Genomic DNA, 21,991 nt, shown 5'->3' on the forward strand with positions numbered 1-21,991 from the left:
TTGAACAATAAGATGTTATGCTGAGAAAGCTACTGAAATTGAGAAATGCTTTGTTTTCTTATTAAAGGGATTGTGATAATGTTAATATCTTATAGAGTTACACTGTTAATTCCACTGTGCTTCTAGTTGTAGCTACACTGTGCTCAGGTTAGCCTCTTGTTCTATACAGTGTTAACTTTATTGAGTGCTTGGTTATAGTTACACTGTACCTAGGTGAGCCCATTGTTCTACCTAAATTTCTCCAGTTGTAAGTTAATAGCAACACTGTACCAATTATTAGAGTAATTCTGCTCTAATAATTGAGTGAGAGTTATGGGACACTGGGTGAGGAACACAGAAAGTCAATAACTTTTCCAACTTTTCTGCCAATCCAAAAGCAAATCAGTTTTCAAAGGAGAACCTTCAAAGAATAGCCCACCTTACCTACTCATGATATACCAGGCCCTACTTACAGCCGCATACAGGCTCATAACATCTGGATGGCATTCCCTTCTGCAGAAATACAGAGAGACCAGACTTGCCCAAGACCACACAGCTAGTGAATACAGAGTTGGAAATCAAACTCCAGGCATGGCTCTCACAGATCTTTCACATGGTTAAAGAACTCTTCTCCCTCCTCAGTCACTAGGAGTGGTTTGGAGTTAGCTTTGGCTGATTTGATTGGTGTGGATAAGACACCCACTCTTTTCTGAATTCCTGTTGGGAGCATGGCTGAGTACAATGAACAGCTCCACTGGCACTTGTCTTGGGCTTCACACCGCTAATCTGCAGTCACTGGCCACCTTCATTTCATGTTTCTGTTCTTCGGAATCCTAAAACAGAGCACATTAAGCAGGCTGTTGTTCTTCTTGGGACTGTTGGCTCCCAAGTCTGAGGCTTGCATTCAGATGCCATGGTGTACACGACACTGTCTTCTTCTACCAGGCCTGTCTTTTACCCCACTCACCCACAGGGCTTGCTTCCAGCCACTTCTGAGCTGGGCATGAAGTCCACGTCTGTGTGGAGAGACCGGAGTTCTGCCTCAGCTCACAATGCAGAGGACAGATGAAGTCACAAGTGACCAAGAAGGGAACAAGTGCAGGCTGCTGAGGCTGCTGGGTGTGTGGTGGGGCTGCATCCTTACAGAATGGAAGGAGTCAAGAAACTAAACAAGAAAGGAGATACACACTACAGGGACCTTCGAGAAGGTCCTTGTACTGGGAATAGCCCTGCGTGTATAAGCTACAAAAAAGGAAACCTGGGGTGTGAGGGGCATGAGTTCACAGCGTTGCCCCAAACCCATTTTACGTCTCATTGGGAGGAGGGGGGACAAGCTTGAAAGTCATTCGATAATGGAAAGGCACTGCAGTTACTGGCCACTATTTACATGCAAGCTTCAGAATCTCAGAGAAGTCAGTGTTGTTCAGACATGTTCTAAGTTCACACCGACTCCCCATTCTCCAAAGACTAAGAATTGTTCAACAGTCTCACTCACTTGTTTTAGAGCATCCCTATGAAGAAATCCTGAATTGAAGGAGTATAAAAATGAGCAGGTCTGAGACTCTTCCTAATCGAGGACCACAGGCAGTTGAGGTCAGGGAGGAAACACCAGAGAAACCCATGACGACAGCTGCAGAACATGGGCTCTGAGACCTGCACGTGTTCGCCAGAGCAGTGGGGTAGAAGGGAAGTCCTGAAGCACAGGTGAGGCTACCTGCTACCAGCATGCTGGCATCCCAAGCCAGGGCTTTGGAAACAGCAATCTTGGGTAATCTTGGGCGGTGTAGGAGTATGGGCCATCATTAGTGTAACTGATTATTACCACAAGCCAAAGTATTCAGGTGACTGCAGGCCAGTCGCAGGGTAACCCTGAGCAGCTATCTCCAGATAACACAATACTTTCTTGGTTCTCTGGCTCTCTGTTATAGAAATATGGCCCCAAAAATGGACATAAGATTTTGTAAAGTCAACCTTGGTGAAGAAATGAGTCTTAATGTTAAAACCATCAACTATAGGCCTTGCTGGGTACAGCAGATTTCTGGTTGACAGATGGCTAGAGACAGGTGTGTACAGTGGCTTCTCACCCAAGGGGAAGAAAGTATCTCCTGTTCTCTAACCTTCAGCTAACCCAAGCCCATCTTGTGCATGTGGCACTGTGATAGAAATTCACGCAAGGGTACTTCTTACGAGTCCCGTAATTCCTACTCACTGGGAGGTGACTGACCAGATGACAGGTCATTGATGGCCTCCTCTATTTCCCACCTAACTAATCACCCTGTAAACTACTTCTGGAGTGATGGTTGGAATCTGGGTTGGAACTTACACAGCTACACTTAGAAGAACACAAAGAAGCCACATTGAGTCACTGCTTAGTCCTTGGAATCACAGGGATTCAGCTAGGCCCTCTTCACTCGACCTTATTCAGAAGAAAAACTTGGGGCTCAGGATGAATTCGCTTCCCACAAGGCATGGCTGCAGCTGATCTGGAACCATGAAGAAGCCAGACCTTGAGTTCTCAAGCTTCAGCTCCTCAACTCTAGAGAGAGAAGGGCTTGAGTAAAATGTTTGAGTTTCCATTTTAAAACAACTAAGATAGCTTAATGAGTAAAGTGCTTGCTATGTAAGGATGAGGATCTAAGTTAGATTCCCAGACCTTAGGGAACTAAATTAGGTGTGAAGGAGCAGCATGCTATTAATTCCAGCATTGTGGAGACTGTGGAGGTTGTAGAGGCAGAAACAGGTAGATTCTTGGAGCTTGCTGGCCAGCCAACCTAACCAAATCGGTGACCTCCAAGCCAATCAGAGACCCTGTCTCAAAACACACCTGCATGTGAACCTGCATACACATCACACACACAAATACAAACCTAATGTAAAATCTGCAATGGGACAGGTTACTGTTACCACTGCGTAGAAAAATTCCCTTTTCATAGAAGATGCTGGATCTGACTGAACATTACTAGTGTCTCTCCATTCCACTCCACCGGTGACAGACCAAGTATTGGCTGACTCCCAAGTATCAGTTCCCTACATAGCTGAGGCAAAAAGATTTCAGGACAGAGTTAGGCAAAAGACCTCTAAGCTGTTGCTGTCTGTGCCTAAAGCAGTCTGGGAATGTCAGGGATTAGTGGCATTCGAAGTGGGGGAAGGGCAGGGAGAAATTTCAGCAGGCGTGGCTGCCGGGGTCAGGCTCTCACTAGTATAAATGCCTGCATCTGTTCCTCCTGTGTCATTACCGCAACAGCAGCCAAGTCCCAAGAAACTGGTAGAGAGGTAAGTTTCTGAGTTCCTATCTACATGCAAAACCCTCCACTTGAATACAGTCAAGCAGCATTCTCAGGTATCAGGCATCAGTTAGTCAAGTAGAACAAGAACTGTACTAAGGGACAGCCAACACCAATCTCTGTGCAAAAGTGCCCCCTGCGAAGTTACTTTGAGCTTAAACCCAATATGGGACTGGAGCTTTCAAACAGGAGCTCTCTAGAGATAAATGGCTGAATTTGGCAAAGAACAGAGAACAGACAAGACCATGCAAACAAGACAGTGTTTCTAGCCCACCCTGACTTCGTGCCCACCCCTAACCAAAAAGGCCATAGTGACAGATGAGAGGATTTCACCTGCCACTGATTCCATGGGAATTCACTTGCCCAACCAAGGCCAGTGCTAAGGAAGGGCTTCCTCTTCTTTCTGGTCAACCCTCCAGACACAATAAACCCTGGGAGGTGTCTAGAGTGATCCAACTAAGAAATGACAGGAAATAAAACATCCAAAATTCACAGAAGGAAGGGGCACTGACTCTGGGCCACCAGCGTCTCCCTCCTACAGGTCATTAGACCAACATGCTCGCTAGCCAGCACCCTACAGAGAGCAAGACTGGCATCAGCTTAGGCAACTCTGTGTTCTCTGTACTGAAGCCAGGCTTCTCTCACCAGATCAAATGAAAATGAAAGCAGCTTCATGGTGGGATCATGTTTACTCCTACATATGAGGACACATGGCTTGAGTACTGACCCTGGGTAGAGGTCCAGCTCTGAATACTGGGCACCTATTCTAGGTATCAAGACAGATGTCAACTGAGCTTGTAGCCTTTGCATCCAAAAAAATCTTTTTCCAAGAGTCCAGAGCAAAGTCTCTTGTACTGTTGGATTTGTGCTAATTCATACTTAAAGCTTTTTTTTTTTTTTTTAGCTCTATGGCTTCATGCACCAAGACCATGATACAAAGACTAGGCTCAGGACCTACTGGAATATTCTGAAAGTGGATAATGACTGAACATTATGATATTCACTGTGTTCAAGGTTGGCGGTGTAGGGCCTCTCCACTGGGCTGCACAGCAGGTACAGAGGCCCGTGTACCTCAAGTTGAGGGACAGCTGCAGTGCCGACAGGTGCCAGCTTTGTCCCATCAACCTCCTAGTTCCCCTGTGGAATGCCTCCAAATTGTAGACGCCAGGAACGTGTCCTTACACTAACATCTCTTAAAAGTAAAAATAAGTCAGCAAGCAATTAACAATGAAAGAAGTAACCACAGGCGTATGAAGCACAGAGCCGGGTAATAAGCCAAAGGTGTGAGGTCAGCACATTTGGGTTCTCATCTTGGCTCTGACACCAAAGACTACTTTAACCTTACAGGCCTCAGTTTCCTCAGATGTATGATGATGATACCTTGCTGATTTGGAAGTGACATAAGCATTTACGGTCCCCAGGGCCATATCTGGGAAGCAGTGAGATCTCAGTAAACGGTCACTATTATCTGTGCTCAGAAATACAAACCTTTTAGAATTTAGAAGCTTTAGGCCGAGAACAAGATTCGAAATGGAAGCATATTTGGATCACAGTTATCCATTTATCGGGTTCAAAATCAGTAGGTGCCCACCCGGAATCTTCTAGATCCCGGTTGGGTGGTTCTCCCACAAACAGCCCGGCGGAGCTGAAGATGTTTGCTGTGTCAAATAGTCACGTTAACTCCCCACCGCAGGTGCTTCACTCTCCCTGGTTCTAACTTCAAAGAATGCCTTGCCTCGGCAGGCTCAGGATGGCGAGTCAGAGACTGTGGCGGCCTTTTTCCGACGCCCCTCTCACCTTCAAACACCACGCCCTCTTAGAAACTTACCCCACTCCTTTCAGCCTCGTAGTTCAGGGCAGTCACCCAGGCAGCCAGCCACTGGTTCCCCCAGCTATCCCGTGTCAGTATCCAGGAAAGGAGGGTGTCCGACTCCTGGCGCCTTAGCTCATCCGGCTCCGCCCGCCGCCGGGGCGGGGGTCGCGCCTTGGCCAGCGCCCACTGCGCCAAGTACAGGCCCACGGTGCCCAGGGCCGCGACGAAGAGCGACACCAGGAAGAGCCACTGCACCTCGCCGAGCCACGAGCCCATGCTGACGGCGCATACCCGGCGTGCGCGCCTCTACTTCCCCGAGCAGCCGCGGCCCCAGGGCGCGCGGAGCCGGCGGGTGGCGACTCAGGACATCCGCCGGGACAGAGGGACACAGAGTCTAGGGCCTGGGAGGCCAAGGCAGCTGGGAGGGCGGCGAGGAGAGATAAGCGCACCAAATTGAGCCCTGCGCGCCTGGGAGCCGAACGCGGGACAGGGGAAGCTGCTCCCCACGCGTGGTTGGGAAGTGCAAAGCAAGGCTCTTCTTCCCAGCTTGCTGCCGGGGTGTCCTGCCAGCCGCCCGCACTAACCGCAGGAGGCCGGGCCTAGGGGCGGAGCAGGAGAGGAGTCTCCTTTTACAGCCCCGCCTCCTTAAAGGCCCCGAGGGCCCTCACTGCATAAACGCGCAAGTCCTCTCCTGCCACTACCTTGACTGGTGAGGTGGTGGCCTCTTCGGAGTGATGCGCTTGGAGCTTTAGATCCCAAAAGGTTACTGCCAGGTGCCTTGGCTGGGATCTGTGCGCTTGCACGTGGGTGGGATGCCCAGATAAAGTGAGAATTCCAAGAATTTCCCCACTGCCAGGACTAGGTCTTTGCAACCACAGATCCCAGACACAGCAGCCTGTAGCTGTCAACCTAAAGTAGGCTGGTCTGCAACATGCGTATGATACCTGTCCTATTTCAAGATCCAGGAATGTGCTGTCAAACCCAGGCCATAGTTCAGGATGTAGATGGATCTTTGTTTGGAGTGTGTGTGTGTGTGTGTGTGTGTGTGTGTGTGTGTGTGTGTGTGTAGATGTACGTGTGGCATGGTAAGAGGTGAATTTGGTATGGTGTATGTGGTGATGAGATGTGTGTGTGTCGTGTTTTGTGCATTTGGGACAGCCTTCTGCATGCTCAGCTTGAGAAGGAAAGTTTCAGAAAGTTGTCAGAAACAGTAGTCAGATTCTCCAAGACCTGACATAGCCTAACTCTTAACATGGTTCAGCTGTGTTTTCTGCAGCTGCTTCAATGATGTTGGACTTCAAGTTGGGCTAGGTAGACCTAATAGTCAGTCTTATCTTACTATGTGGGAGCCAATGACTGGCTACATCAGGGGAGATATGGACCTACCACCTCTATCTTTGAGGAGGAACGACGCTGGGTGGCAGTTGGACAGAGGACTTTGTGGGAACAGAATGGAATCAGTTCAAGGCTTCTGGGATTGAACTTGAACCTTTCCTAGTTAGGATATGAGATTAAAACTCCCTAACCTTGTCTTGAAAAGCCAAAAACAAGCAAACAAACAAAAACAAAAAAACAAAAAAGCAAACAACAAAAACAACCCTAGACACATCCTGCAAGTGCCATAGGCTGATGAAGCCTAGCAGGCACAGTTCCTTGGCTAGAGGCTCAGACTTACTCTCTTCCTCTCATCATATCTGGCATTTTAAGCAGAAACAAAATCTATTCTCACTTAAAGAAAAGGCCGTTTGTTTTCTAACCTATAGCTAGATCTACTCAGTTGGATGATGTGGGTCTTACCAGGCACCTGAAAGACTAGACCATGTCTACCTGTGTTCATATGTGTATGCTGGCTGCTACTGTGTGGGTGGTGACAAGAGCTCATCCATCCTGTGTGACTGGTACAACCAGTTTCATTCTTCCACTGACTTGTCTCAGGGGCTGCTTACCCAACTGGCTTGTAACAAACTACAAATTAAACACCATCCCTCATCTGGAATGTATCATGTTTCTATATGCGTCTACAGAGGTTGTTGACATGTAGACATGGAGAGTGTCAATATTTGCTTCTAGAAGCAAACTTTGGGGAAATAAAGAATGACCCTGGCTTATGGGACAATGCAGATCATCAAAACATACTTGCAACCAGAGCAGAAACACCTCATTAGTCCATGAAGAGATCAGGCCCCTCCAGTTTCTGCTTCCAGTGGAAGACCCAGTGGCTGTGGGTTAGTCAGTTTGCTGCTAAAGCAGCAAACACCTTTCCCCATTGTGATGTTTCTTGCTTCCCACCAGCCCATTTCTTTCCCCACACTCACCTTTGACTTGGGGAGCAGACTACAGTTCTCCTGTGAGGAGTGCCTGCTCTCACTTCAGTGGGTTTTACGGATCTAGTTCTCAGTCACTTTTGGCTGTGGCTATTTGTTGTGTTTAACCATTCTCTCTCTCTCTCTCTCTCTCTCTCTCTCTCTCTCTCTCTCTCTCTCTCTCTCTCTCTCTGTGTGTGTGTGTGTGTGTATGTACATGTCCATGTGTGTTTTAAGTGCATGCACACATGTATAGGCAGCAAGGCTGGAGAAGGACATAAGGTATCCTACTCCACTTTCAGCCTTACTTTCTCGAGACAGGATTTCTCTCTTTTTTTTTTTCAATTTGTTTTGCTTTTATTCTTTCATATATTATACCTTGTCAGCAGTTTCCCTGCCCTCCATCTTCCCAGTCCCACCATTACACATCTTGTAGGCAGGACAGATTGTAGGTCAAAGGTTTTGTGGCTGAGTAGATTCCCCAGTCTCACTGCTTCAAATTTTGCCTGGTTATAAAAGATGGCCAATTCAGGCTCTGTATCATCATTGGGTCACTCTCATAGATTCCAGGGAGTTTCCACTGCAGTACATCACCACTTAAATGCCCCCTAATTCCAGCTGTCTCTCCCAGTACTCTCTCCCTCCTTCCCTCCCATTCCAGCCTGATCTCTCTTGTTCTGATCCCCACCTGCTCCCAGTCTTTCCACAAAATCTATTTTCCCTTTCCAGGGAGAACCGTGCCTGTGTTATTCCTGCTCCCTGAGCCCTCTTGAGCCCTCCTTTTTTAACTTAGCCTATCTGGGTCTGTGGGTTGTAACACGATTATCCTTTACTTAACAGCCAAGTGATGTCAGCTCACACCTTTAATCCCAGCCCTTGAGAAGCAGAGGCAGGTGGATCTGAGTCCAGGGCCAGCATGGTCTACAAAGACAGAATCTCTTTACTCATCCTGGAGCTAGGTTGATAACCAGCAAGGCCCAGCACTCTTCTATCTCTACCCACTCCCCACCAACACTGGTATGGCAGCCATGCAGCCACATCTGGATTTTTACATGAATTCAAAGAGATTTAAACAGGTCCTTCACAGCAAGTGCTCTTACCTACTGATCCATCTCCCTAGTCCAGGCTTAACCACTCTTCAATGCAAAACTTTGTGATTCTGAGTTTCTATGAGTAGGTAGGGTAGTGAACTGTGCATGAAGGAGGAGCCTAGGTGTGTTGGCTGCTGCCCTTGGGTCCACACTCCCCTGTGGTAGTTAGTGGGTGATGAAACATCTAGCTGCTTAGTCAGTGCATCATACATCATACGTTAATCCACAGAAGCCTTCTGAAGGCTTCGCTCTGACCTTCGACGAGACTTCCTGCATTAGTACGCTGGATATCATGGCAGAGTGGAGAAAAGCACAGATGAAAAAGCATGAAAAGCACACGTGTTCTGAAATCCCCTCCAGCCGCAAAGCCTGAAGCAAAAGACCCCACTGTTCCCATTTTCATCTCCGAGATTTTTGAGGTGTTTGTCCTCCAGTCAAGAGTTGCATGTTGGATGTTCTATGCTGACTCACCCTGTCTTCGAGCAATTCCCTCACCTGTACATCAAGGTTGGACATATTTACCATCTTAACAACCAAGCCCAAATATATGAGACTGCTATGTTTTTAGAAATTAATACACATACCTAGTGTTGTAAGTTTTGTGTCGTCTACAGTTGTTCTCATTCATGTGAGAAATTATTCATTACTGTTGAACAGACACTTGGGGAGATTCTTAGTCTTGTATCACTCAGGATGGTCTTTAACTAGGAATATAGTCCAAGATAATTTTAAACTCCTGATCCTTTTGCTTCTATATCCCGAGGGCTGGGATTTTAGATGTATTCCACCATGCCCAGCTTTATGTGACATTAGGCATGGAGCCTTGGTCTTAACGCATGTTAGGAAAGCACTCTGCCACCTGAGCTACATCCCCAGCTTGCTGAAAGGTTCATAACCAGACTTCCAAAGAATCGGGACTTTTGTTAAATTTCCAATATAATTATCTTAAATGTCTGAATAAAAGGGAAAGGGTGCTCTGGAAACTCTCCAGTTTGTCTCTTCTCTTGGAAATGGCTGCTGTGCCCAGTACCCTGGCAGATAGCTGTCTGTGGCAGGGAACTATAATGGTTACCTCCCAGGTCAGTTAAACCATCAGGATCCATACTGCTGCCTTTCAGCTGCCTTTATGGTGTAAGACTCAGGGCTACGTTGGGGGAGTAAGCAGAGTGTAGGAAGACATTAGGCCCAGTACCCTGGCTCCATCCATTTTAGGCCGATTTCCTGTCATGCCTGTAGAGCCCAAGCAAGGAGCCAATGAACCAGGCAAGGTACACACTCGTATACATGCACACATGCACACGCATGCACACGCGTGCATGCGTCCTCCTATCAGAACTATCCCCAAGGGAAATTGCCCTTCCTTTCATCATATCACTTTCTTGGTTGTGTCTGGGTCCTTTTCCCTGTGGTTTTCCTTGGGCACAGCAAGAGCCACCAGCACTTTCAATAAAAGAAAGTGCGGCCTGTGTGGGTAGAGAGCAACCAGCCAGCTACCTGGAGTGCAGTCAACAGAAACAGCAGTATTGTGACGCAGGGCCCCTTTGCACAGGGATTCCACTCCAACTCCCACAGATGCACCACCCGCTCGGCGAGACGCCTGCCAGCACTCATGAAGCCATGTGTACTGAGCCTCAGCTGCCCTCAGATCCTGCCCAAGACACTGCTTTATGGACTCAATTCCTACTCATGACAACACTGGAAGGAAAACATTATCCAACTTTTAAAATGAAGCTTAGTTTGAAGATGAGGATGAATTAAAGCTACAGGAGAATGGCTGAACCAATGTCCAACCCCTTCAGGTTCTTTGTGACCAAAGCCAACTTCCCATCCTCCTTTATAAAGACAGAGGCAAACAAATGTTATACTTAACGTTTCAAAAGCTGGAAGTAAGAGTCCCCTTTTTCCTAAACACAGGCAGAAACTTGCCTAAAGGAAACATGTAGGCTCTTAAACCTGAGAGATTAGTCACTGAGGAACCCACTCAAGAAACAGTATAGAGTATCTATAGGTATCAAGCGCATTCTGGGAACAACTGAGATCAATCTAGTTCTAGCACCTCTGTGGAGATGGCCAGGCAATCAGATGATCACCTTGAGTGGTCAGCATCCTAGTGCAGGCGCCCATCAATCAACAGGATGTGCCTTCAGACCCCACCCAGACATCTGTTGATAAGCCTGAGTCACAGAAACACAGAGAAGATGGTGTCAACATCTGAGAAGGGCCACTTGCCCTAGGCAGACTGAGGAGTCAGCCATGAGTCTGCCCAGAGTGAACCTAATAGATGAATGTACCTGGGTAACAGTCTGCTTCCGGCAGGCAGCTTGAGTAAGCTTCCCATGGGATTTCCCAGGAGCACTTACTTGCGTGATTGGCTGGTTTCACTCTATGGAGCAGAAAGCAGGAATCCAACATGTTGAGGTATTTCTCCAAAACTCTCTGTTTACTCTGCATTTTCCCAACTCCAGGGAATGCTGGTCCCTCCTGTGCTTATACACCTGAAGTCTCATGGCAGAAGCCAGCCTGGGAACTGACACTGTTTGGTTCACCATTAAAAGTAGAGTTTGTAGGGACTTAACTACAAACTAGAGCAGGTGAGGCCCATGATAAGAGGATAAACTGAGGAAGAGAGAGATGAATGCACAACAGACAGATCTTCCATGCATCCTTGATGGACTACGTGCAAAGGCTCCATTAGAGGTAGTCCAGGCTCCTTGCTTGCTCGGGAAGGTTTTGGGGGCCAGTTTCTCAGAGCCTGCTAGATCTGCTTCTGCAGCCCTGCTACCAAGGCTGTTCCCTAAGATGAAGCTGTGGTTGTACTGTGCTAGGATTGTAGATGGGCATGGTTGTACGTTTCCATAATATCAAACTTTATTTAATAACAATGGAGTCACAGAGTTCAGTGGCTTTAATAGAAGCAATTTGCCAGATGATCCCATCTACCTTGGTATTCTGGACCAGGCAGATGCAGGTCCTTTTACTCAATCTTAATACTAATATTAATTCTTATATAACCCAATGTAAACATAATTCAATCTCCATATATGTGGTTTACATAATGGGTACAAGTTAAAAGAGGCTGCAGCAGAGTTCAAAAGGTCCCAGAAGTAGGCTGATAGGAATTTTAACAAAGTCTCTTATAAATAAGATAATGAAGATGAACCCACACCAACTGCAAGGAAGCTATGAGTTTAGAGAGACCTTTTGAGAGTTGGGTTTAATGACAGCAAGGCTCAGGGTGGAGCAGAGCAGACCAGGACAGATTCAGATCCAAATGAGTGAACAAAAGGGCGGGCAGGCAGTCAAGCATGCTATGGCTGAGGTCAGATCTGAGCTGAAGCTCCAAGGAGTCAGGAGTTTCCTGTCTGTCTATCCCTGACACATGCTGGGTGTCAAGTTGTCGAGGTTATGCCTTCCTACTGTTATGTGTTCATCTTTGTATGGGGTCCAGTTGAGGGAGTTACACCCTTTTATCTCTATGGCATGTCTAATAAGTTCCTGGGCCTGATTTTCTTGTTATGATTTCAATAGACCCCATATGCCCCTACAGTCTTAACTTGCCCAATATACCATTTTCTACTCCTAGGAATAACTCATTTATCAGTGCATGATCTATGAGTGGTGCCTGAAGATGGTGCAGTTTGTAGGTCGTGCATCCAGGGACTGCAATCATTATCCTCCCTCAAAACAGAGTCTCCCGGGTCAAAGCACAACCTAAAAAAAACCATTGTTTTATACAATGTGGACTCATTTATAATAGGGTACAACCTCATGTCAGCAGCTGACCTTGGAATAAGACCTTGGCTGGATTTACAAGTCAATCAGGCCTTGCAAGCTTGGTTACCCAACTTGGGGCATAGTGTAGCATCTTTTGCCAGGGGACAGTGTGCATTCCTTACATTGATGTTTGTCCTGAGTTCTGGCCTAAGGCTTCCCTTTGTGCATTTTTTGTTTGTTTGTTTTCAGGTTTATTGAAAATATGGCATAACGGATTAAACAGCTCCATGTGGTGTTTTGAAATTCATCCCAACAGTAGGCTGAGTGACCTAGAGGTTGGAGAGATTGCCAAAGTCCAGAAGCTTCAGCATTTCCTTGGTGTCAGGATCTACCTCAGCGATCTCCTGATCTAGGGCTGAGACCTCAGGAACATAATTATCTCTCCTCTCCCTCTCTTCTTCCTGCAACTTGATAGAGATAGCACCCACAGGACCTCTCTGAATCCTCTTCATCAGATGGGTTTTTGTTCCGAAGGTTTTTGCTAGGGATGATGGTGATCTCCTCACACACGCGCTTGTTGGTGTGGAAGTCATTACCCAGGCACGTGTAGTACTTCTCAATGATGACCCGGGCCGCCTTCTTCACAGTCTTGGTGAGAACGTGGCCCATGTTGACGGGTCTCGGTAAAAGAGGAAACCTTGTTTTGTTTTTTTAAGTCAGGGTTTCTCCGTGTAGCCCTAGCTGTTTTGACACTCATTGGCTGGCCTCCAACTCAGAGGTCTGCTTCTACCTCATAAGTGCCAGGATCAAAGGCATGCACCACAGTCTGGCTCCTTTTGCAATTTTTTCCCATTTTATTTATTTATCATTCATTCATTCATTCATTCACTCATTCATTCACTTTACATCCTGATCACCGCCCCCCCACTTCCTCCCAGTCTCCCCTTCTGCAATGTTTTAAAGACTATTTGTATATAGAAACAATCCAGAGACGAAGTATTCTCTTTAAGAGTTAAAGGAGACCAGGTGTAGTGGTTAACATCTTTCATCTGGTACTGGAGAGCCATAGCAAGATTATTGCCAGTTCAAGACCAGCCAGAGCTCTTTAGTGAACTACCAAGCCTCAATAAACAAGAGCAACCGCAGAAAGAACTATGGTGGTATGCACGTACAATTCCAGTGCTTAGGAGGCTGATACCGGAGGATCTTGAGCCCATGGTTAGCTCAGGCCATAGCAAGATCCTGTCTAAATAAATAAATAAATGACTGAAGGGAATGATTAAAAGTGCACACTAATTATAAACTTATCTGTTGTATTATCTAATGATGATCCCCAAATAGAACAATTAGACAAGGCAGACAATCACTGGCCTAGAAAACACTAGGAACCTGTTTGATGGCCCTTTGCAACCACCCTATTCCCCAGCCACAAGCATGAAGTTTCACTGCACTAGGGAGATGGTGGGGGAATCTGGACCAGGGTCATGCTTGAAGACAGTCTGTGTGTGTCTGTGAAGCAGAGGCAGCAGCCCCTGAGGCATAGGCACACAGGTACTTCATCTTCCTGGGTGTTGATGGAGTTTCTGGGGTGATGCATGGCCATACATGTGGGTGCTGGAGTCAAAGGCCATCTTTTGCAGCATCGTTCTGCACAGAGGGATGTGCCCTCTGGAATGTGCCCAGAATCTGGAAGAGCTCTACAGAGCAGTCACCACCTCCAGCTCCTTAGGTCTTCATGCCCCCCAACTTTGTCTTATCAAGTCTGCTGGGCTAGGAGTCAGGGGACACAGAGACAGGAGGACAGTGTCAGGGTGGAAGTGGTCTAGTCTTCTGTCTCCAGACTCTTCCTCTAGGTTGAAGAAACGCCAGGCATCAGGAAAGCAGTAACTGAGGGTCCCAAAGGGAGAGGAGGAGGTTATCCTGTCCTGTCCTGTCCTGTCCATTAAAGTCTACTTTGAAGCAGAATTAAATCTTCCCTAGTATAAATAATCCTCTAGATTTGTGTGTCCACAGGAAGAGGTAAAATAGTCTGGGGTGATCTATACGCACACGCACCTGGGGAGCTGCTTGGTATCCAGCCAGCATCATCTGGCTGAGTCCTAGAGCTTCCCTCTAAGGAACAGGAAACAGGCAGGCAGGTGGGTGCTTGTGCCCTCATTTCTCTGAAGCAAGCATAGCGGTCACTTGTCACTGAGGAGCAAGTGTGCAAGGCCACAGAGGAGCAGATAGAACTGAGACCCTACCCCCAACAGACCCTTCCGGAGCAACAAGAGAAAGAATGGTGTGTGTGGGTGTGACAGTCAAGGACACTCCTCTGGGGTCACACCCACAACTCATAACCGCAGGAATCTGTCAGAGTCTCGGGAAAGGCAATGTCTTAGACTGGGGTATAACAGAGTCCCAGTTTGACTGATAAACCAATATCTGGAGGCAGTTTGGAGGCTGGGGCCCAAGGATGGGATGTGGCATGATGTAGTTCTTTGAAGGACAGGAAGTCTTTGAGTTGTGAATTGTCATCTTCTCAGATGTCTTCACGTGGTAAAAAGGGTGAGAGAGCTTTCCAGACCCCTTATTTATTTATTTATTTATTTATTTATTTACTTACTTACTTAATCATTTGTTTGCTTATATTTTTGTGGTGCTGGGAATATAATTTGGGGCTTAGAGCATGCTAGGCATTGCTCTACCTCTGAATTATATATCCCCAGTTCTCTGGGGGTGGGGGCATTTTATAAAGGCACTAATCACTAGCCCTACCACCTCCTCATTAACTTCCAAAGATCCCATCTCCTCACTCTATCACATAGGAGTGGAATTTCTCCTCTTCCTCCTCCTCCTCCTCCTCCTCCTCCTCTTCTTCCTCTCACTCTTCTTTTCTTTTGGGTTTTTTGACATGGGGTTTCTCTGTGTAGCCCTGGCTGTCCTGAAACTCAGAGATATGCCTGCTTCTGTTTCTCAAAAGCTGGGATTAAAACTGTGCACCACCGCCTGGCAAGGTTGGGACTGCAATGAATAGATTTGGTTTGGGGAGAGAGGAACACAGGGCTGTCAGACTGAGTGTCCTTGGCATTCCTATCAGAAGCCCTTCTGGAAGTCAATTTTGTTGGTACCCCAGAGACTTCTTAGCTATGGAGACTGCCCCCATAGGACCAGGTTCAGAGATATAGAATCCTGGAAAAGCCAGAAGGAACAGCAAAGACCAGCATTAAAACTCCCAGGAACTTGATCAACAATAGATTTTGGACTAGCTCATAAGTAAATTGACCAAACATACTTTAAAGGGAATTAGAAACACTGAAGGAGCCAGATGTTGCAGGCTCTGAGTTTAGCTCTTAGAAACAGTGTGGTGTGGAAAACACAGATGCTACATCTTGCATTTGTAAGAACAGAAAAGAACATAAAGTCTGGTTGAAGCAAGGATCCTACGATTCTCAACAGCCAGATGAGGCTGCACCGGGTACATCCAGGTCTGGCTTCCTACAAACAGCCCTTCACCTGCTGAAAATTCACCATTGAAAGAACAGCTGCAGTGACTAAACCACTCTTCTGAAGACAGTGTCTTAGGGTCTCTACTGTTGTGATAAAACACCATAAAGAAAAGCAACTTGGAGGGGAAAGGGCTTATTTTGCTTACAGTTCCACACCAAACTTCATTTACTAAAGGAAGTGTCAGGGAAACAGGACAGGAATCTGGAACTAGTGCAGAGGTCACTGAGGACTGCTGATTATTGGCTTACTCCTCATACCTTGCTCAGCCTTATAGCACCCAGCGCCCAGGGGTGACACCACCCAGAGTGAGCTGGGCCAACCCATATCAATTGTGAATCATGAAAAAGGCCCACAGTCACTCTGATGAAGACATCTTTTCAGTTGAGGTTCCCTTTTCCCAGATGATTCTAGCTTCTCTGTCTCTGTCTCTCTGTCTGTCTCTCTGTCTGTCTCTCTGTCTCTGTCTATCTCTCTCTGTCTCTGTCTCTCTGTGTGTGTATGTGTGTGTGTGTGTGTGTGTGTGTGTGTGTGTATGTGTGTGTGTGTGTCTCCCAGCCTCAGGTGTTGTTTCTCATGCACCCTCTACCTTGTTTGGGACAGGTCTCTCACTGGTCTCCAGTTCACAAAGTAGGCAAGGTTTTCTGGTTAGTGAGCCCCAGGAATCCACTAATTTCTGCCTCCACAGGGCTGGGATTATGAGCACCTGCCACTTTGCCTGGCTTTTTCATGAATTTTTGGATCAAATTCAAGTCTACCGCAGGTCTTTACCAGTAGCACCCTCTCCAGCCCTACTTTAGCTCTGAATAAAGTTTCTGCTTTGTTCTTCCCTGACATTTTGCCATACTAAGTGAGGAGTGAGGTGGGGCTTAGAGTCTGGACGCTGAGAAGTCCAAGAGCATACATAGCTCCAGAAACTGAGAGGGCTCCATTCTGCACCACGTGAGACAACAGGGGGTTAGAGCTGTCCAGGCATGACCTACCTCTCAGGACACTTGAGCCAGCTGCAAGATTCACCTCTCTCAGGACAGCTAGCCACTCCCTGGACCTCCGCACAAATCCTCATTGCCTCAGCTCTCTTAAGGCCCACTGCCAGTACTGTTGCATTGAGAGTTATTTCCAAGGTCAGACATGGTGGTGCATGCCTTTAGTACCAGCACTTGGGAGGCAGAGGCAGGCAGATCTCAGAGACAGGTCTGGTCTACAAAGCAAGTCCTGGAAAGCCAGGGCTATTAAACAGAGAAACTCTGTCTCAAAAAACCAAAACCAAACCAAACCAAACAAACAAACGAAAAGTTGTTTCCAACATGACAATCTGGGTAGATGGTGTCTATGGAATGCCTTCTATATCGAGATGTCATTGTGCTTGAGTACTTCTGAGATGCCTCTGATCTCAGCAGACGTTCCCTAGCAGGTCTACCCTTGACTGACTTTGATGTTAATTGTTCTGGTCTGTATTCTGTTTGGTACGATCCCTTATATGAAGGGAATCACACTAAGAGATGCAGATGAAAAAGGAAACCTGGGAGTTAAAGCATGAGGATTTGTATGAAAAGAAAAATCCAGAGCTGGGTGTGGTGGCTTGTGTCTGTAACCTCAGCACTTGCGAGGCTGAGGTAGGAGGATCACGAAGAGTTTAAGCCTGGCCGCTACAGTCTAAGACCTTGTCTCAAAAACAAGGCAAACAAACCTAAGTATATTAGTTCTTTGTTGTTACTGTGACTACTTGACAAGAGCAACTCAAGGACGGCAGGGTTTATTCTGACTCAGAGTCCAGGGCACAGAGGCCATTATGGCGGGGAAGCCAAGGTGGCAGGACTTAAAAGCTGTGAAGAAAGCAGAGAGTGCTGAATGCTGGTGCTCAGTTCTCCTTTTTATTTAGTCTGGGACCTAAGCCTACCAGATGGTACCAATCTACAAACTCCCTCACAGGCATACCTAGAAGTTTGTTTCCGTGAGTATTCTAAAGCCCATCAAGGTGACAATTAATCTCATTAAGTACTCAAGGCAGACATGCGTCAGGGCTCCCTGGCTCTTACTCACCTGTCCTGGGTCCTCAGGGATCGCGTGCCCATGGTGGAGGCTGGACATTGTGTGCTGAGTCTCCACCTTTACCCCAGGAGAGGAAGGAGACCATGGTGCTGTAAGGGGGTCAGAGGATATCACAACAAAACAAAACAAGATGTCTCTGTAAAACCAAATGTTTGTGAAATCAACGTTTAATTTCCATGTTTTCACTCGTGTTCTCATTTTCCATCTTTTGTTATAGAGTTTATGTTTGTTCCCTTCTGTTTTTATAGTCCAACTTTGTTACCACACACTCACAAGCATCGCTGTTTTGTCCTTACCCCTGTCCTACATGATTTCAGGCCAGTCTTCCCTTGCTATCCCCGAAGGCCGCTTCTCACTAACCTTTGGAGAGGGCATCATGACCTGATTGGGGGTCCCTGCTAATCTCCATGTTTCCCACCCAGTGTGTGTTCCTGAGTCTTTCCGATCTCTCCACTGTTCTTTATGTTCTCTTCAATGAAGGCTTGACCAATCCTCAGCCTTTGATTTTATCTGCAAAGATGATAGGCATCAGTGTGAATTCAACATCTTCTTCATCATGATGGATATTGGCGGTAGAGGATGTGTTAAAGACATGGAAGAAAAGTTGGTGAGGGAGACTGGCCCTGGGCCTGCATTCTGGAGGCTAGTTTCCTCAAGGATGGTGCACACAGCTCCATCTTGCCCACAAGTGTGCTCAGGTGTGGCTCCTTTCTTGGACACCAATCAGGTCTGAATGCACAAAAACAAGGCTACTTGTTCCTGTTCATTCTTCATTCAGCATTCTAGAGGCCATAGCCCATGGAATACAAGGTGTGCAGTCCATGTTCTAAGTCACACCTGAGAAGAGCTGTAATTTGCCTGGTGTTGAATGACTGAGGCCACAGATGGTGTCCTCCTGACCTTTGTGGCTCAGTCTCACTTTGGTCCCAAATGGACCCTGGCATCATTCTGCCTCAGCTGAACTGTTGACTGACTCTTGCCCAGATTTTTATTAACTCCAGGGGAGGCTGGTGCCATTCTGTGCAGCAGTCCCGGGTCTTAAGTGAATACACTGTCCCTGGGAACAGACCTAGACAGGAGATGGAAGGCAACTGACAAATGCTCACTTCTGTATCTGAAATGCTTTTCTCATTGTTAGAGTGTAGCCATCCTGAAAGAATGAAGGTATTCAAAGAGACACATACCTGTGCCCTCACTTTGGCTGTCAGACTATGGAAATAATGGTTTCCAAGGAATTAGAATTTCCACAAGGATCTTTTGTTGGACGGAAAAGGCTGAAGCTTGGGACCAGGATGAGGAGGAATCTGGGCCATCATAGATTTTACACAATTCTGACAACTTGTCAGACCACCTTGCAGAAGGGATTAGAGTTAGGGCAATGATTGGTAAGTGATGGTCAGGGCCACACCTTGAGCAGAACTTAGCTATGTTTGCCTCTTGCCCTTTATTTAGACCTAAAATCCAAGTACGAATCTCTAAATGGCAGTTGTGGGTACTAGAGGCCTATGTCTGTATCTCTCCTCAGTGTGGGGGTTACACTGAATGCACCTCCTCTCTCTGCTTTACGTTGTTACCTGTAAGCAGCCCATTGAGGACAGGGTGCTGAGTTTTGCATGTCAGGGCCACTAGAGCCCAGGCTCTGACCCTAATAACTCCTGTAAGGCGAAGTCTCCTTAGAAGTCAGCCCTGCTTACCCACAGCGCAAGCAGCTCAAGGGAAACTTGGCACAGGCTCCTGTCTGTGTTGCCTTCTTGGGTCCTGGGGCAGCTTCCTAACAGTCACGGGGAATAGCTCCTACTCTTGTGGAGAAACACTAAGGTGGGCCACAGAGCCATATCTCTGAGGTTAAAATAAAAAGGCATGCACAAAGACAAAACAACTGGCAAATCCCACAGGAACAATTCTCCATATTTTAAGAATAGAACATCAAAGAAATTGACTGAAAGGTGGGTAAGTAGGCGTCTCATATTATTTTAGGGTAAAATATTTCACCAACACCATCAGAATTTATTAAAATTTGACTTTGTTAGGTTTCATAAAACAAACACATCAACAAGCTAAGTGTGGTGCCACATACCTGTAACCTGGAGGTGGGGACAGAAGAATCAGGAGTTCCAGACCAGCCTTGGCTACATAGTGGGTTAAAGGCCACCCTAGGCTATATTAGAACATGTCTCAAACCCCTCCTCAAACAACAAGAACAATAAAAACCTCAAAACATCAAAATCTCAAAGCAGCAGTATTTTCAGCAACTGATTAACTCCTGCCTTTCAGTTCAGATCACTTCCATGCGTGATAATTGCTGTTCACCAAGTAATGGTCAAAAATATTTTAGAGAGAGTGAAATGGTTCAGTGGGGAAAGGCACTTGCTGCCAACTCTGATTGCCCAAGTTTAAGTCCCAGAATCCATATGGCAGAGAGAACTGATTCCTGCAATCTGTCTTGAACTTACACATGAAAGCTGTGACTTATGTGTGTCCCTTGTCCAAACTCACACACATAAACAAACAAACGGGTAAATAAATGACTGGAGAAATGGCTCAGTGGCTAATAGCATGAACTGCTTTCGCAGAGGACCTGAGTTTGGTCCCCAGCACCTGCATCAGACATTTCACAAACTGCCTGTAATTCTATCTCAAGATCCAATACCTCTGGCCTCCTTGGACACTCATGGGCACAAACCCACACATAGATGCTTGTATAATTAAAACTAATAAAGTCTTTAAAGAATTTTAGCTTTCATTAAATATTCTTTTTAGTATTAACTAACACTCGACATCAAAATTTTAATAACTGGAGCTGGAGAGATGGTTTAGCTCTTCCAGAATACCAGAGTTTTATTCCCTGCACCCATACTAGGCAGCCCATAGTCACCCATACCTACAGCTCTAGGGGATCTAATGCCCTCTTCTGGTATCTGCGGGCATTGCACCCACAGGTCCATACTCACCCACAGACATACAATTAAAACTAAATGTAAAAAAACAGGAAGCTATTATACATGGAAATTCTCATTAATGATAAGTATTATTATGAAGTATTAATGTCACACACCGTTATGTATTAGAGGGTTTATTAACATTATATGAGAACTGTCACATCTTTGGTTCTAGAGAAATAGGTCCACAGTTAAGGAGTACTGGTTGCTCTTCTAGAGGACCAGGGTTCAGTTCCCAGCACACATGTGGCAGCTGACAACCATTTGTAACTCCAGTTTCAGGGAACAAACTTCTTCTCCTGGCCTCTGTAGACAATATTGGCTCTTTGCCTGCATCCATGTCCTGAGAGCTGTTGGCTCACCCATTTTATTTTTTATTATAGGCAGGAAAGCAGGTCCATTGCTAGTAACTCATCTAGCCAGAGAGACTTCTTAATTTGTGTGTGTGTGTGTGTGTGTGTGTGTGTGTGTTGCATGTACAAGTGTGTGGCTGCATGTGGAGGTCAGTGATCAATTGTTGGTGCTGCATCTCAGGATCCGTCCACCTTTTTTGAGGAATAGTCATTCACTGGGACCTGGTGCTCCCTGATTAGGGTAAGCTGGTTGACCAGTGAGCTCCATGGGTTCTATGTCTCCACTTCCAAAGCACCACCACACACTAGAATTTCTTAATATGGGTTCTAGGAATTGCACTCTCATTGCTTGAGAGTCAAGAGCTTCCACAACTGAGCCATGTTTGTCCTCTTAGCGTGAGTGTCCTTTTGATGTTTGCCATCTTTTTTACACTTTTGTGGTTATGTGACACAATGTCTCATTATGTATCCCAGACTGACCTGGAACTTAGAGATCTTTCTGCCTCTGTTTCCTCAACTTGGGGGCTAAAGTTGTATCCCCTGCCTTGCCCAGTCTCTCTTATTCTGCTCAACCTGTGGATATTTTACCTATGTGCTTGCTTGTTCACTCTTTATAGTCCCACACAAGTGTGTCTGTCAACTCACTTCTTAATTTTTGATTATTCATTTTTTTCTTTTTTTAAGTGTTGTTTCTCCTCAAATCCACCTGCTGAGCCCCAGTGATGCTGTTACCTGTCCTTCTCATTATACACTTTCTTCTTTCCTGTCTCTCTCCCTTTCATTCTTTCTGACCAGGTCTTATGAGCCCAGGCTTGCCTTGAATTCATTACGTAGACAACGATGATCTTACACTGATCTTCCTGCCTCTACCTCCCAAATAATAAGATTATAGCCATGGGCTACCATGCAGGCTCAGGCTGTGCTGAGGACAACTTGTTTGACAAGATGAGAAGCAGAAACTGGAGAACTTGCTGGAA

At 46.4% G+C, this 21,991-nt stretch overlaps 1 protein-coding gene and 1 pseudogene across 11 annotated transcripts in view; both read right to left on the reverse strand.

Annotated features, from left to right (window-relative positions):
* Nucleotides 1-5,666, reverse strand: part of C2cd2 (C2 calcium-dependent domain containing 2) — a 64,417-nt gene extending 58,751 nt beyond the window's left edge. For 5 of the 11 annotated variants that reach the window (XR_010055959.1, XM_008768573.4, XM_008768572.4 and 2 more), the window contains exon 1: nucleotides 5,092-5,666. Coding sequence is in view for 8 of the 11 variants with exons in the window: in XM_008768573.4 (XP_008766795.1) it covers nucleotides 5,092-5,352 (261 nt within the window). In the remaining 3 variants the exon portion in view is untranslated. Of the gene's footprint in view, nucleotides 1-682; nucleotides 813-946; nucleotides 986-4,643; nucleotides 5,040-5,091 lie in introns of those variants that run through there. The other 6 variants (XM_008768576.4, XM_017598014.3, XM_039088396.2 and 3 more) reach the window with 6 other exon arrangements.
* Nucleotides 5,667-5,818: 152 nt separating this feature from the next.
* Nucleotides 5,819-21,687, reverse strand: Rps17-ps5 (ribosomal protein S17, pseudogene 5; annotated as a pseudogene).
* Nucleotides 21,688-21,991: the final 304 nt, after the last annotated feature.

This window comes from Rattus norvegicus, chromosome 11 (assembly GCF_036323735.1).
Source record: "Rattus norvegicus strain BN/NHsdMcwi chromosome 11, GRCr8, whole genome shotgun sequence".
Classification (NCBI taxonomy): Eukaryota; Metazoa; Chordata; class Mammalia; order Rodentia; family Muridae; genus Rattus; species Rattus norvegicus.